Source organism: Sebastes fasciatus, chromosome 18 (assembly GCF_043250625.1).
Source record: "Sebastes fasciatus isolate fSebFas1 chromosome 18, fSebFas1.pri, whole genome shotgun sequence".
NCBI classification, from domain to species: Eukaryota; Metazoa; Chordata; class Actinopteri; order Perciformes; family Sebastidae; genus Sebastes; species Sebastes fasciatus.
In genome coordinates this window covers 5,135,857-5,151,778 of record NC_133812.1, presented here as the reverse complement: position 1 = coordinate 5,151,778, position 15,922 = coordinate 5,135,857, and the positions used below count along the sequence as shown (strand labels likewise).

At 41.4% G+C, this 15,922-nt stretch overlaps 1 protein-coding gene across 2 annotated transcripts; it reads right to left on the bottom strand.

Annotated features, from left to right (window-relative positions):
* Positions 1–5,103: 5,103 nt before the first annotated feature.
* On the bottom strand, positions 5,104–14,916 carry hsf2 (heat shock transcription factor 2). Of its 2 annotated transcripts, XM_074615174.1 has the most exons (13): positions 14,717–14,916; positions 13,637–13,745; positions 12,159–12,286; positions 11,359–11,483; positions 11,063–11,138; positions 10,789–10,850; positions 10,489–10,567; positions 10,166–10,299; positions 9,672–9,935; positions 9,409–9,511; positions 8,960–9,026; positions 7,712–8,738; positions 5,104–7,612 (listed from the first exon to the last, which is right to left on the bottom strand). In XM_074615174.1, the coding sequence occupies exons 1-12, from the start codon at positions 14,807–14,809 to the stop codon at positions 8,407–8,409; spliced, it is 1,572 nt and encodes a 523-aa protein (XP_074471275.1). In that variant the 5' UTR covers positions 14,810–14,916; the 3' UTR covers positions 5,104–7,612; positions 7,712–8,406. The 2 variants fall into 2 exon arrangements, with proteins under 2 accessions (XP_074471275.1, XP_074471274.1); XM_074615173.1 differs by lacking the exon at positions 5,104–7,612 and having other exon boundaries at positions 8,262–8,738; positions 8,960–9,047.
* Positions 14,917–15,922: the final 1,006 nt, after the last annotated feature.

Sequence of the window (15,922 nt, the reverse complement as noted above, 5' to 3'; positions counted from 1 at the left end):
ATTTGTATCTTACATTATTAATGTGATGTCAAGTTGATTTGAGACCTGTTCATACTTTCATACAGCCTGGAAGTGAAATATACCGTATGATGTTTAAACTTTACACCAGCTCCACCGCAGAAGCGTGGAGATGCTGCTGTGGCAAACTGTGACCGCTCAGATCAACCTGTGATACAGCATCTGTAGGCTATCTAACATCGATCAGGTTTTATATTCAATGCTACAGTCATTAATCTCTCATCACAACGCTGTTTTTCACTGTGCAGCACATTCACCCAGATTACACTGTTAACTCGAATTTTGCAACTAACGTTATCGAGACAGCATTTGAAAAACTACGCACAGGGTTTTTGTGTCTGCTGAAACATTACGATCGGATCGGTTGCTGAAACGTTCATCTCGATCAAGACAGAAATGCATGAAAACATTATCCATCTTCTTTGAGAAAATATCAATCGTCTAGCTAAAAAAAAAAACACTAAATGCTGGAGTTGAACCACATGTAGGTAAGAGACTATTAAATATGTCCTAACGCCCTTGAATATACCGCTAAGCCACGGAAACAACACACATACCTACCTCGATTCCCACTATTAATTACTTTAGGAAACGTTAATAAATTAATGAAAAATAATACTATCTGAATGCATCTAAAATGTGAGAAAATTAAGGTATAATATATTGAAGCCATACAATATAATTTCTTTACAATTTATTCTATCAATACTGGCTGCCTTTTCTATGTTGCATCATTAAGACCCACCGAAATCAGATAACAGCATATGCATCACTATGGTGTGCAAAGTGCTAATTGTACATATCAACAACGTGCCCAAATTCTAGTTCAAATAGGTTTCTTCAATGTAGGCTCTGTATCTTGACACAGACATACATACATAGACTTACTTATTACTATGACAGAAGGAAAGACAACAATCATCATTAGTGATTCAAAATCAGCATTGTTGGTTAACTATGTTATGTGTACACATATGGGGAATTTGACTGTTCTTTTTTTGTATCGCTCTCAGTGTAGCCTACTTACACATAAATAGACATCACAGCTAAGAACAAAGACCACACAGTTGAACACATAAAGTTAAAGAATAGACAGGACTGTATGTGCGTAGTTTTTCAAATGCTGTCTCGATAACGTTAGTTGCAAAATTCGAGTTAACAGTGTAATCTGGGTGAATGTGCTGCACAGTGAAAAACAGCGTTGTGATGAGAGAGATTAATGACTGTAGCATTGAATATAAAACCTGATCGATGTTAGATAGCCTACAGATGCTGTATCACAGGTTGATCTGAGCGGTCACAGTTTGCCACAGCAGCATCTCCACGCTTCTGCGGTGGAGCTGGTGTAAAGTTTAAACATCATACGGTATATTTCACTTCCAGGCTGTATGAAAGTATGAACAGGTCTCAAATCAACTTGACATCAGATTAATAACGATATACGATACAAATATAAGACTGACAACGAGAATATTTTGTAAAGGATTTATTGACGTGAGTGTTTTGAACAGGCATTGTCTCCTACCACCTACTTTACTCTTGTCCTCAGAGCGGCATCGTAACAGCAGCCTAACGCACGTGAAATTAATTTTCCAGCAAACTGTTCCGTTAGTAATCTTTCAAAAGATACCGACACATGAATGTGATAGAGAGACGAAGAGATCAATATGTTTATTTTCAGGTGAATCGACAGGGGTCCCGATAGGCCACTCCTACCACACATCTGCACGGGAATATCACCAGTTAATTCAGCCACCAGTTAATCTTGCACACCGGTGTCTCCTCTGCTCTCTCCGGCTGCGGGCGGAGAGAGCAGAGGAGACACGCTGCAGAGCGCCGCTACATCAGCCTGCGCTGAGGCAGGAAAAGCCAACACTAGGATCAGATCTAAATCATGTTCATGGAGAGACCTTCGTCTGGTCAGCTAACATTACTGCCAAGCAGCTGAAATATAGAGTGATATTGTGCTTTTAGCTGACGTGTGTCGCCTCACTGTTTTGAGCGATGCTCGTTCAGGTATATTTAGAGCGAGCAAGCGCTAGCCTGACGCTGACTTTTGTTGATTTCACGGCCGCAGGTGTCGCTGTTAAGAAGCATTTCTGAAAGTTACAAATAGTCCCTTTAAATGAGCGACATGTCAAATATGAGCTTGTGACGAGGCTCTGACTGCAGGCCGGAAACAGTCAGGCTTCTTCACCATCTGATAAACTCAGATTATTGTGTTGGTGCTCTCTGAACAACATCAGTACATTAGTTCAAAACGGGATCAACTTTGAACTTGTGAGGATATATTTTAATGAAACTTTCAACAGTCTAATGAAGCTAACTCTGCTCTCCACTTAGAGGAAGGGGCCATGTTGGTTTAAACTTTAACGTGCTGCACGCTCTGACGTCAACTCCTAATAATTCCACTGTCTCCATGGTGATCAAAAAAAAATCTTTTTTTTTTTAAATTAGCCAAATCGCCATTTTGTTAGTTAAAATGATCCTCAAACACAAATATCAGTGTTTTATAATCTCTACATGATAGTTAAACTAAAATATCAGTGTTTTATAATCATTATATGATGGTTAAAACATTCTGGAGCTGTGGCGGGAAACTCAACAGATCCTAAACATGAAATAATGATTTAACAGAGGAAACGTCGTGTAGGCGGCTTTTCTTTACCTTTAAACTCAATAAATTATCTACATGTTGTACTGGAAACACTTTTAAGGGTTTTAGAGACATTAAATAATGACTTTAGAGGAATAAAAAAGTATATTTAGTTGTTTTTCTTACCTTCGTTGTTGTTGTCTGACACACCTGCAGCTCCAGTCAGCAGAAACCTCCTCACGTCCTCCTCCTCAGTGACCTCGGCCGGCTGGAAGACATCTGTCCACTTGTCCTCTTGTCCAGGAACCTAATGTAACTCTCCACGAGTCCTCAGTAATCCATGAGGTCCAACAATTCAGCCTCCAGTGTTCATATCCAGTGGCGGCTGGTGGATTTTTTTTTGGGTAGGGCCAATCAATTTCAACAAACATCCTAGTACGATTCAATGCAAAAAAAGGTATCAAAAACGCATTACTACTTTGCAGTTACATTTTTATCATTTATTCCAACACTGACATAAGGACATCTTATTCATACAATTCAGTATGTTAATATAACATACGACAGATCATTTATAAAGGAACTTTGCTCTTCTGTCCTTCTGAGTGGCAAGGGTTAGGGTTGAGTCTTGCAAGAGTAGCGCTACTAGTGCTTGGCTGTTCCATTGTCATGCCGTTAAAATGGGCTGTGAGAGAAGAGAAGTGGAGAGAAGCGAGAGACGAGAAGACAAGATCACGCGAGAACTGACATGAGCCCTGACGAGAACAGAGAGAGACACACGTGAACGTGCGCGCGCACACCATGGGCCAAATCAGTTTGGCCCTCCCGGAAGTCTTTTTTACGGCGCTGATTGGATGAATTGTATGTCATTCATGCTTGTAATCATATATCTTTAATCAGTGATTGGCTGTACTGCTTATTAGACCCGCCTTCCTTGGGCCAAATCCATTTGGCCCCAGAAAGTGCACGTGCAGCAGAGCAGCTGAGAGGTGCACTAGCAGAGAGTTCAAGGAGGAAAGCAGATATTTGGCGCAGTTATCCTATTTTACAAATATTACGGGTATATTCCATAGGTCAAAAACACACATATTGACAATTTTTAGAATTTTTAGAATTAATAATTTTATAATTTTTTTTTTTTTTTTTTTTTTTTTTTTGGTGGCTCAAGGTGGGTGGGGCCAGGCCCCGTGGCCCTCTATTGGCCGGCCGCCACTGTTCATATCAGGTTTTGTAGCATCTGTCAACTCGAGTCAAACTCAGATGTAAAAGAGGAGACTGGAGTGATTGACGGCACTACGTCATCACGTTACCATGACTTATACTGACGCACGCACGTTTAAAAATTGTAGGTTGTTCTTTTTCTTTATAATCTCATTATTATTTGACTCTTTGGTAATATTGCCATTGCTGTATTCATGCATATAAAGCATATTGAACTGAATCGCATTGAATTGAATTGAATTGAATTGAATTGAATTGAGATTTTAATAAGTAGCCTAAATATAAATGATCAGACTTGAGTGTCTAGATGTTTCCAATGATGTGTAGGATCTTCAGAAAATCACATTGTCCCCTACAGCTCCTAATGTAGTGTCCATAATGATAAACACACACTGCAGGCCACATCTTCACATTTTGACATTATATGTGCATTTTTTTGTAATTTATGAAATTATGATTCAAAAATATATTTTTTAATTTAAAAAAAAAAGAAAGCTACAAAAAAGAGATTGAGTAAAGCCTCAATATCAGCAAATATATTATCCGATACAACCAATACATTTTTAAACATGGTTTGCTATCAGGAAAATAAAGGATTTAGATGCTACAGGTCTGGTCAATATTATTGTATTGTTAACTATTTATGCAGCTCTTATCATTCTATTGGGGTAATTTAGATTAAGACTTATTTTATGTAGCATAAACCTGGACGTTTGATACCACATACCATATAATTAAACTTGTATGTATGTCTATTTGATCATTTATCTTTGTATAATATATTGAATTTATTATTTATTTAAGTTGATTTTCTATAATCTTTAATATTTTGACTGATAGTGGTTAATAAAGTGAATTATATGGCATCACTCCAGAGAGTCAGTGGTAAAATCATTGCTTTCCCGTCAGGTCAGTGTGACTCTGGTTAAGCAACAACTCAGGCTGAGCCTGACTAGGTTAGTTTCCTAGCATACGTTGTCATAGTAACTGAGCTTGAACTATGTTGAATTTGCTTTATTGAACTGAATCAACTGAAAATGAGTCACACTAACCTAAATAAGCTTGTTTTATTTGGTAAACTCTCTTTATGGAACGGGTCTCAGTTTTACCTCGATGGACCAAACAGACTCAAAGTGTTCACCAGGCTGTGGATACACACACTACACTTGATCCTTGGATCAGTTCACTGTTGGTTTGACTCTGCTTATAGATTATAGAAATAGTTTCAGTCTCCTGAGTGTGATGAGAAGCAATGAACAACAAATGAACACTGTAGCATTTGCTTTATTGTAACTGCAAGGCTGGCAACAAAGACAGACAGCTGGTGGGATGTGGGCAGGTCACACAGATGTCATGTGACTTCTATGCCCGTGCACAGTAGACTAGATGTGAGATCTAAAGTGTGGCGCTACCAGAAAAAACGGGCACTTGTATATCAGTGAAGAGAGACGGGAGAGGACTTTCCCTTTACCACAACATGAACGTACTGAGGCTACTCAACACTACTCATACATCATTTACAGCTGAGATCAGCTGCTCTGAGTTCAGCTCACACACCGTTTCCTCTGTTGGTTCCAAACTGTGAACACCGTCGACTGATTGAAGCTTGGAGGAGATTCAGGGATTTAGGGAACAACTGGGTGCTGTAACAAAATCAGGGAGTGTTCCTTTAAAAACAAAATGAATTCATGTTTTTAGCTGCGTTTTCATTCTTAACAAATAGGACCCTGTTTCAGAGAGCAGGTTTAACAAAATCTGAGTCTAAATATGAACTCTGAGTTGACTGATCCTGAGGTGGGAAACATCAGAACAGTCAGTTCAATCAACTCTCAGTAGGTTGAACCTGAACATTAAAAGCCATCATCACTCACCCGTACTACGATTCACCATGGCAACAGGTAAATAAAAGGCAGAGCCTCAGTTTTAATCCAGTGGACGTAGAGATATTAATGCATGTATATGCTGACTGTGCACATTTATCTTTAAAAAAAAAAAAAAGTCAGAGCGGGGAAAAGTGTCAATAACACAATAAAGGTTTACTCAGTGGTGTCCATTAATTCATCTTTTACCAGACTGATTACATTAATGGATGATAAAGTGGTGGAATCTGACTGACGGAGACAAAACACAGGGACCGGCAACTGAATAAGAAAAATAAAAAATATATAGAGACATGATTGTAAACTCACTATCTGATCCAGTAGTAACGTATTTGGTAATTTAAAGTTTAAAATAGAGTACATTATAAATTTGGATCTTGGCTCAACAACATTCAGAGACTTTATTTCAGCTACTTCAACAAATGGAGGCAATTTAAACACGTTCATACTATACGCAGCCTATTTAAAAAAAAAACAAAAAAAAACTCACTTTCTAACTCCATCCTGCTCACTCAGAAATATTAACATATAATCTACAATATTATAGGAACCCCGTCCATCAGTGCAACCAATCACATGAGTGATAGAGATCAGTATTCATTGATCCTACGTGTCTAAAGCTTCAAACCGACTTTTACTATTTAAACCGAGATGACAGATAATGCCTGTGTGCACAGAATCACTGTGTTATAAAAGAGAAGGACATGCAGAGGTTTTATTCTGAGCTGATGGCGACTTGATGCTGGGTAATATAAACCTGCTTTCTGAAACTGGGCCCAGGTCTGGTTACTGTTCTAGTATGTTGATAAAACTGAGAAGACTACAGGATGGAAAACCAAAGTTGACCCTAATATTTTCTTTGTGGTGTTTGTTGGACGGCAGCATCACCTGCTGGACACTCGTACAGCAAGTCTCAAGTCACAACTTAATGACTTATTTACGATGTGAATCTCTCAGACACACACACACAGACTCCATTCCTTTGTGGTGACGTGTCTCTGATCACAACACACTCCAGGGGAGATATTTAAACTATACAGTATATGTAAGAAATGTTGACAGGTTTAGCATTAAAACTTACAACACTCTCTTGATGCTTTAACAAGGTAACGTACAGTCTTTAGTAGAGATCACCTTTAGTCCCGGTTCTCTAGAATGCTGCTGAACTCAAAGGGAAGTGAGCCGCGGCTGAACTCAACACTAACTGAAGGAATGTTGCTTTCTGAAGAGTCTCAGCTTGAAGCAAAAGATAAACAAAAAAATCTGAATAAATACATTTTCAGAAGTACAGTACATAGAAAGGTTCAGAGTTGGTGAGGATGCTGCCTCCTCACTGACTTTGTAGGACCGGATGTGATGCAATGCTCTAAGTAAGGGATAATGTACAGCGAGCCGGTCATTGTTGTGAAAGAATCCCCGATAGAGCGATGCTGCGATCTCTCATCGCCCTGAAGGGGATTCTTTCACATCAATGATCCGCTAGCTGTACATTATCCCACTTATTACACAGCTACTTACTGAAGAAATCAATATTTTGACACAAAAACGGTCCGCCACAGTCTGACATCAGTGCTGCGCCCATAGCAACGGTCTGTTATACATAGCAACGGTCTGTTATAGAGAAATTACAGAGCGCAGAACACAGAATCGAGTATTCAACACAGCCGTGTTATAATGATGGTGAAGATACTGAAGAGGAGAGGAGGCCAAAGATGAAGCGTTGTGCTGGGAGTCCATGTCAGAGCGTCCTGTGCTTACACTCGCCACAGTTTGTGCATATCAAGCCATTTTTACATTTGAGAGCATTGCGTTGAAGAAAATATTAAAGTTATGGAAATAAAGTTCTCTCTCTCTCTCTCTCTCTCCCTGTATTATTCTCAGAATATGGTCAGTGATACTATACGTGCAGGACTGTTTGGATGAAAAATGCAAATACAACTTTTTGCCTGTATGTTCATAAACACACAACACAGTAAATATGTCTCTATAAATGGACAGAGTCAGTGTCGGTGTTCCAGGGATGAGGAGACATTTAGAGCCAAATCAAAAGAACAAATTATTATGGGTTTTGTCACTTGATTTGTGTTTTGGTACTACACTTCCCATCATGCTTTGGGTGGTGTAATCAGGAAGTATAATGTTGCCAGTAAGTCCAGAGGTTCCCATGACAACAATCAGTTGGCTTACTGTTGATGCAGAAGATCAATCTGGTGATTATGATCTGAAGATATGAGGAACATGCATTTTCTATGATTTCTATGAGGTTTATGGACACATACACATCTGTATGTACACTATGTGTATGATGTGTGTGCGTTCTCTTCTGACCGAGTTATGACTCGACTGAGAATAAGTGGTGCAATTTTTCCACACAAATTGCATCCGTTAGATTCAAAGGGTTAATAACCTGCCAGAGCTTGTTAAACTGTTATTATTATATTTAATGAAAATGTGGCTTATGTCTGTAACTCAAATGTTATCTTCAATGCAAAAGTCTTAAACATAAAAATGTGCACATGGAACAAACTGCAGCTGTTCTTCCAGCAGAACTGGTGCTTTCTTCACTTCTGTTACTGCTTCTCAACAAACAGCCCTCAGGCCAGAGAGGTGAGGGAATATTAACACACGATGTCAGGACTGTCTGTAGTCTGTAGAGGACCAACATCGCCGTCACGCCGGTTCCCTTCCTGCTCACACTCTGTCCAGCAGGGTGGCGTCGACCTCCGGTCCAGGGGGACTCAGTTCGCACATGTAGAAGAGCGTCTCGGCGCTGGCCTCGGCCTCCGTCAGAGGCTCCAGGCGGATCAGGGAGCTGCGGGCCGACTGCTTCGACTCCGGGCTGGAGTCCAGGAGCTCTGAGGGCGGCTCGGACTCCACAGAAGCACCAGAGCTGGAAGAGGGCTGGAGGTGGGTGTTATAGGAGCTGCTGCTGCTGCCGGGGCCAAGATCCAGCTCTGGGTGAGTAAGGCAGCTATCGAGGAGGGCCAGCAGGGGGGAAGTGGTGTACTGGATCAACTGCTTATCTGAACACGCACACACACACACACACAACAAAAATCAGCCTGGACTGTGTCCAACCTAACACAATGTACTCACTTTCTTTGATTTTGAACACTATTCATTATTTGTTGTATGGAGAACAGCTAAACAACCACAACTACAGCTTCTGAACTTTGTACTGCAGGCTGTTGTACAGTCCGGGTAAGCTGAGGCAGGAGTGGGAGTGGGAGTATCCTACACTCACCTGTGTTGACTTCCTCTGTCCTGCCTTTGTTTAGCTGTGTGCTGTTCTCTTTGGAGGACACACTCTCCTGAAGACACATGGAGAGGAACTGATGAATACAAAAGCACTTTTTCAGCAACTCTGCAACGCAAAAGCAGTGAGCAGAACACTTCGCTCCCATTGAAAACAATTACAAAAAGCTGCCCCAGGCTGCTAAAAACGCGTCTGATCAGGGCCTAAATCATGCTTCAAGAGAATCGTGAATTGTCTGTGATACTGACGAACTGACACATATTGACATTAACCCTTTGTGTTTCACATTAGTGCCCCACAAGCTACCTTTATAGCAGTGGAAATATGTGAAAATTTGGCAGTTTATCCATAGTGCCGAAATGAAAATGATTTAAGTATGTTGTGTTATTGATCAGGTGAATGTTCTTTGGTTTAGTGTGTAAGTGATGTCATTTTACCTCGAGGGTATCAAAATCCATGCCAAAGTGTTTTCCATAAAGCATGGCCTGGAAGTCCTCCAGACTGCAGTCAATACTGTCCAGATAGTCCATCAGCTCCATCCTGGCGGGAGAGAGACACACACACACTGTTTGTTGCCATGTGTATATCTACTCATGTCAAAGACACGGTTTGGTTTGCACAGACCACTCTGCTGTTAAACATTAAGCCCTTTAAATGTGTATTTTAAAAGAAGAGATTTCTGCTGAAGGCTGACACTTACTTGCCCAGCAGGTTGATGTTCTGTGATATTGCTCCGTTCTCGTTCAGTATGGCGTCCATCATCTTGACGGGGTCCTCCAGACTCAGGTATGAGGCTTTGTTAAGCTGCAGGGCGCTGCTGGTTGCTCCGCTGCTGTCGTCTGCTGCTGCTGCTGACCCACCAGCCTCTGACTGTTTGATGTCATCTGTGCGGGTGGTGCTCACCTCCGTCTCAGCTTCCAGCACCGCACAGCTGTCCAGCTCTACTTCCACGATTTCTATATCACTGAGGGAGGACGTTTTCATCAAGACAGATACTGCTGACTATTTAACATAGGTGTCTAAAATAAATTTTTCTGCTGCCCCGATCCACAGCACTGTATTGCTTTGCTCCGGAGCTCCTCTGTGTCATCTACTGTAAGTAATACACCTTCTATGGAGAAGTACCTCATAATACAACCCCACTTCAAAACACCCAAACTGTCCCTTTAAGGAGTCATGGGTAAATAGCCTTACCTTTGCTCGTAGGCTCTGGGTGAGCCTTCTGTGATCTCAGCCGCCACCTCAGCATCACTCTCAGTCAAGTCACAGATGATGACGTCATCTGATATCTCGGAGCCCTTCACACCACTCAGACTGTTTACAGACGACTAAACGGGACACACAGTCAAAACCTGAACTTCACAACTATTCTTATATAAACACATCACATGTTCAATTTCATCCATTTAAATGAGAAAAGTGAGAAAAGTCAAATGTGAGGAGTAACCGATCATATCAGGAACACACCATAGGTACCACTTCCCATGTTTAGCTCACTAGTGGTGCTATTTACTGACCTGTTCCACACACACTTTGTCATCATAGATCTGATGGATGTATTTGGGCTTCTTTCCGTTGCTGTTCATGAGAACTGGCCTGTCAAAAGGACGACGACACATCGACACTTAAAAGTTCGTACATAACTAGAGTTTACATCATGAGAGTGCTGAAATAAATAGTTAACTGATGAAGAAAATCATTAGCTGCAACTTCCATTACCTACACAACAATATGAAATATCATGAAAAAGTAAAAACCCAACAGGGTGTCAGAGAAACCCAACATCATGTGGGGAATGTAACACAGTGTGAACTCACCTTTTGCGTTTTAAATTCAGGACGCGGTTGTTCTGTACCAATGTGACGATGAAGTGGATCAGCTGAAAAAACAAAACAATCTCAGAGATTCAACAGAAAACTGGATTTGCAGCTCAGATGCCAACGATGAACCTAAACACCCGCTGGCTGTGGTTACATTAAGCCACGTAGAAAAACATGCACAAACACATTATCATCCGTTGAACGGATTGTGAAAGGTTTTAACTACATCTATGGACTGTGTATAAACTGATGGGTGCAGTGTAGCGCTCACCTTTTTGATGAGCTGTTGTTGGTGGGCATGTATCTGTCTCAGATCTGAGATCTCCCTCCACAGAGCTTCATTCTCCCTAAACAACAAACAAGTTCAGTTGCATTAACAGTCGAGGGAATGGACTGCAGAACCCGCCCCTGTCTTCGATGACTTCCTGTAGCTTCTGATTTTTGTGAAATGGCAATGTTCAGTGCTGATGCAGGAATTAGTTTCTGACATGTCATCAGAAAGGTGTTTTTTCCACTCTAATTAGCTGTAGTATTGGTGGGATGACCAGTACAGAGCTTTACACTCACCTCTTGAGTGTGGCCAGCCCGACGTCGATGTTCTCCTGCTTGCTTTGAACACTGTGAACACTCGCCAAGATCTTGGACAGGTCTTCCTGTCGAATCTTGTTGTCCTCTGGCCGAGTGTTGGAAACCTGAGAGACAAACATCACAATCAAATCTTGTGTTTAGAGAATCTTAACCCTGGAAGCATAACTGTGATGTAAGGAATATCTATGAGTTTTGCACAAGTCACGACATTAGCCAGCAAATGAGAAAAGGAACTTGGTACCCTCACAGGTACTGCATTTAGCATAGAAAATATGCTCACATCATAACATGACAAACTGCAGCCCAACAGGCAACAATAGCTGTCAGTGTGTCAGTGTGCTGACTTGACTATGACTTGACCCCAAACTGCATGTGATTATCATAAAGTGGGCATGTCTGTAAAGGGGAGACTCGTGGGTACCCATAGAACCCATTTTCATTCACATATCTGGAGGTCAGAGGTCAAGGGACCCATTTGAAAATGGTTTTGACAGTTTTTCCTCACCAAAATGCAGCGTGGGTTTGGAGCGTTATTTAACCTCCTTCCCGACAAGCTTGTATGACATGGTTGGTACCAATGGATTTCTTAGTTTTTTTTATTTTTATATGATGCCAGTATCTTCACTCTAGCTTTAAAACTGCTACAACGTAAAACTTGCAAGTTGTGTTAATATGTTAAAGAAATGATATAGTCATTATTATAGTCATGGTTTGGTATTTTTTGGGTAACGCTGCAGGGTCTTTGGCTAAATTTTTTGGTGACAGAGAGATGACCCCACCTTCCTCTTGATGTTCTCCAGCAGGTTGTCCTGTCCATGTTTGAAGTAAGGGTGCTGAAACTCCACTGGACCGTCCTTCTCCTGTTTCACAATGCCTGTGTCAATGTGCATCACTTTGCGGAATCCATCTGCACGCACAGACACACAGGTAAACACATTAAAAAACATAAAAAAACAGCAACAGACACACCCTCCTACATTTATGTACGTATGTGCTGCGTTTAAGGGTGTCTGGGTAGTCACCTGATCAGAAGACATCATAACGTAGAGCTATCTTTATATTACTATAGTGGTAAAGACGGCTTCTAGAGGCAAGGATCTGAGATGGTGATGATGTATGATACACACTGGTATTCTTTTACTGTCTTTTACTTGGTATTTGGTCTCCAAGGAGGTTTATATCAAAATACTAATTTTCAATATAAGTACAATATAACACCAAAATAATCAATTAAAACCTCAACAATAACTGCAGGTGTTTTGTATTGGATTGAATTACATGGTACAGCGTATATCTATTCATGCAATATGATGACACCATGAGACCATGTATTGTAATTTAGTCACTTTGACACATTGTTTAGACCATGTTAACACTTTCGTATCCCCGTCTTCATTCACTGGATGATCTTAAAAACAGACTATTCTGTCTGGTTGTTTCTCAAATGATTACAGAAACTTTACTATAGCATAATATTGTAAAATAAAATCACATATACCGTGATAGAGGATTTTATCCATGTTGCTGACTACTTGGTGGAATCACATGCTAGCTTTTAGTCTAACACATTTAGTTACTGTGATATATATCGGTGTCTGATCATACATATTGTCAAGCTCTACTACTGGTTGTCATTATTCAGTCAGTTTAAAATCAGAATTAATCCCCACATCTAATACCAACACTTCAGTCAACTGAGTGTTTGTCCTGCTGACGGATGCAAACTAAATCTGGCCAACAACAGCTGAGTAAATATTTACATTGTGCCTTGTGGTTACCATGGTACCCATGCATACATCCAGCTCCGTTTTACACTGAATAAAGACCTTTTTAATAAACATTAAATTGTCGTTTTCAAGTAAAATATCAAACTTCTTTGTCTTACATGTTAGTGAATGGAGTATATTTTGGTTTTGGACTGTTGGCCAAATAAAGCAAGCCATCTTATTACATCACCTATGACATTTTTCTCCATTTTCTGACATAAAACAAATAATCGATGAATTGAGAAAATGATCTGCAGATTCTATTATGGTGAAAATGATCGTCAGTTGCAGTCCGACCTGGTTGTGTACCTGCTTTTTGGTCAGATGTAGAGGTGGGTCAGTACTGGGACAATCACCAGTCACTACTTACCAGCCATCTGGGTTATAAGTGTGCAATTAACAAAGCCAGAATCAAACAGCCCTTTCTGAGGCACTGACTACATAAACTACATGCATCACAAACAAAGACAACGTGATTGGTGCAGTCTTACACATGTTGAGCTGCCTGATGAAACTGGCCATGTTGTTGTGCTTGAAGAACTTTGGGAGGATCTCCTTGGCAAAGTGCTGCTCGTCCAACACAAGGAAGCTGTTGCCCTCCTGTAAATCAACCAACCAACACCACCATGACAGTCAGAACAACGTCTCACTGGATATATATAACGTTACTGTGTCACTTCCTAACCCCCTAACATACAGCTTTGTAGTGACTCAGTGTCCAAAACTCATAGAGGAACTAATGCTGAAATGACGCACAGGTTGAATTTGGCTCAGTATTGTGCTGCAGAGAAGGCGATCGGCTGCAACCTTCCCTCCCTCCAGGAGCTGTACACTTCAAGGACCTTGAGGAGGGCAGGAAAGATTGTGGCCGACCCCTCCCACCCAGACACCATCTCTTCCAGACTCAGCCATCTGGCAAGAGGTTAAGGTCCATCAGGACCAAAACCTCACGCCATAAAAACAGTTGTTTCCCCCGATGGAAGTGGGGCAGTGGGGCTCTCCAACAGCCCCTCCGCCCCACACACACACTACTGCCCCCCCACTATCTCTCTCTGTCTACCTCTGATACCTGATTGTTTGCACACCGGCAATATTTGCACTATCTGTTTATTTTTTGTTTATAGCTTATTTTGTATATTGGTAGAATTTCTATTTTTTTATTCTTATTTTATTCTAACGTGTTTATCTATTCTTTTGTTATTGTACTGTTTACTTGCACCAACAAAACCAAAGCAGATTCCTAGTGTATACCTCTTACACCTGGCAATAAACACGACTCTGATTCTGGTTCTGGTTTGCTAACTTAGCTAACAAGCAGGTAACGTTACACAATGAAGACACATTACTGGCTAGCTAACAGCTGATGTTTAGCTGCAGCTGATGCTCGCCGATAGTTAGGAGGCTGTTGAACCCAACAGTTCATTGTTATTAGCGTGCTGTGGCGAGGTGCGACACCTGCTACGTTAACTCACGGCTAGCTAGCTACCGTTAGTCGTCTGCTTAGCGCTAGCTTGTAGAAGTGGCTAACTAGCTAGCTTTGGGTGCCGTTACTCCGTGTCCTCGTTCTCTACCTGACTCCAGCAGATCAGCTCGTTGGTGTCTCCGTCCTCCACCAGCGTCCACAGCTTGGTGAGGAAAGCGGGGACGTTCGAGTTGTGTTTCATCTCGAAAATCTGATCAACGACACAAACAGCTCGACTGGTGAAGCTGCTCTCACGTCTGTTGTTGCTCTGAGAGAATGATGCCACTTGCTTACAACTTCCGGTTCTAGTGGCTTACAACTTCCGGTTCTAGTGACTGGGAGCTGATTGGTCGAACAAGGTTTTACGTAGGACTCGTCACGTGGACGTGCTACGCAAACATAAAGAGAGTCGGATATATAACTTACAGACCTATAAATGAATCAATATGCATAAACATACAGAAAAAAACACGAATTAATAAGTATACAGGTCTGACATTGTGTCAACTGGTTTGTGCTAATTTAGCAGAAAATAGGTTCTGACACACAATATCAACCTGCTTGAGGTCCTGTCTTCAAGAGGGTCCCTGTGTCAAATTCTAGCTTTGAGATCTTCATTATTTAAGTTTTGAGCTTAAAGGGACTGTTTGTAACTTTTTACACATATAAATGTACTGGGTCGGGATCCCATGCGCGCTTGCGTGTGACCGGAGTCTCTGATCCTCTCCCTGGTTGCCTTCAGTCACACACCGCGCGCCTCCTCGCTGTCTCGCTCCACCTCTACACGTGAACGCGCACACACTCCACACAGCAGAAGAGTTAGTTTAGCTCTGAGAATATCTAGTGAATATTTACTAGATATTGGACGTGGACGTGGACGTTTGTGCAGAAATAAATGCTGCAGCTCCTCCAGACCAACAGAGGTTTCCCGTGTCTTGTGAAGTGACGGGGCTCCGCAGAGAGAAACATTATCGTCTCTGACCGGGTGCCGGTGTTTCCCTGCGGGCGCAGTCGAGAGACGATAACGTTTTTCTTCCTGCTTCAGCCCTGGAGGCTGAAGCAGGAAAAGCCAACGCTAGGATCAGCATTGATTCATGGAGAGACCTTCGTCTGGTCAGCTAACATTACTGCCAAGCAGGTGAAATATAGAGTGATATTGTGGTTTTAGCTGACGTGTGTTACCTCACTGTTTTGAGCGATGCTCGTTCATGTCTATTTAGAGCAAGCAAGCACAAGCCCGACGCTGACTTTCGTTGACTTAACGGCCACAGGTGTCACTGTTAACAAGCATTTCTGAAAGTTACAAATAGTCCCT

Bases quoted from the DNA above. Each gene is read 5' to 3' on its own strand.
- hsf2 (XM_074615173.1), bottom strand. From the start codon at position 14,809: ATGAAACACAACTCGAACGTCCCCGCTTTCCTCACCAAGCTGTGGACG. The intron at 10,568-10,788 runs GTGAGTTCACAC...TCCTTTTGACAG, and splicing joins CTGAATTTAAAACGCAAAAG to GCCAGTTCTCATGAACAGCA. The intron at 8,739-8,959 runs GTGAGTGTAGGA...GTGCGTGTTCAG, and splicing joins GACAGAGGAAGTCAACACAG to ATAAGCAGTTGATCCAGTAC.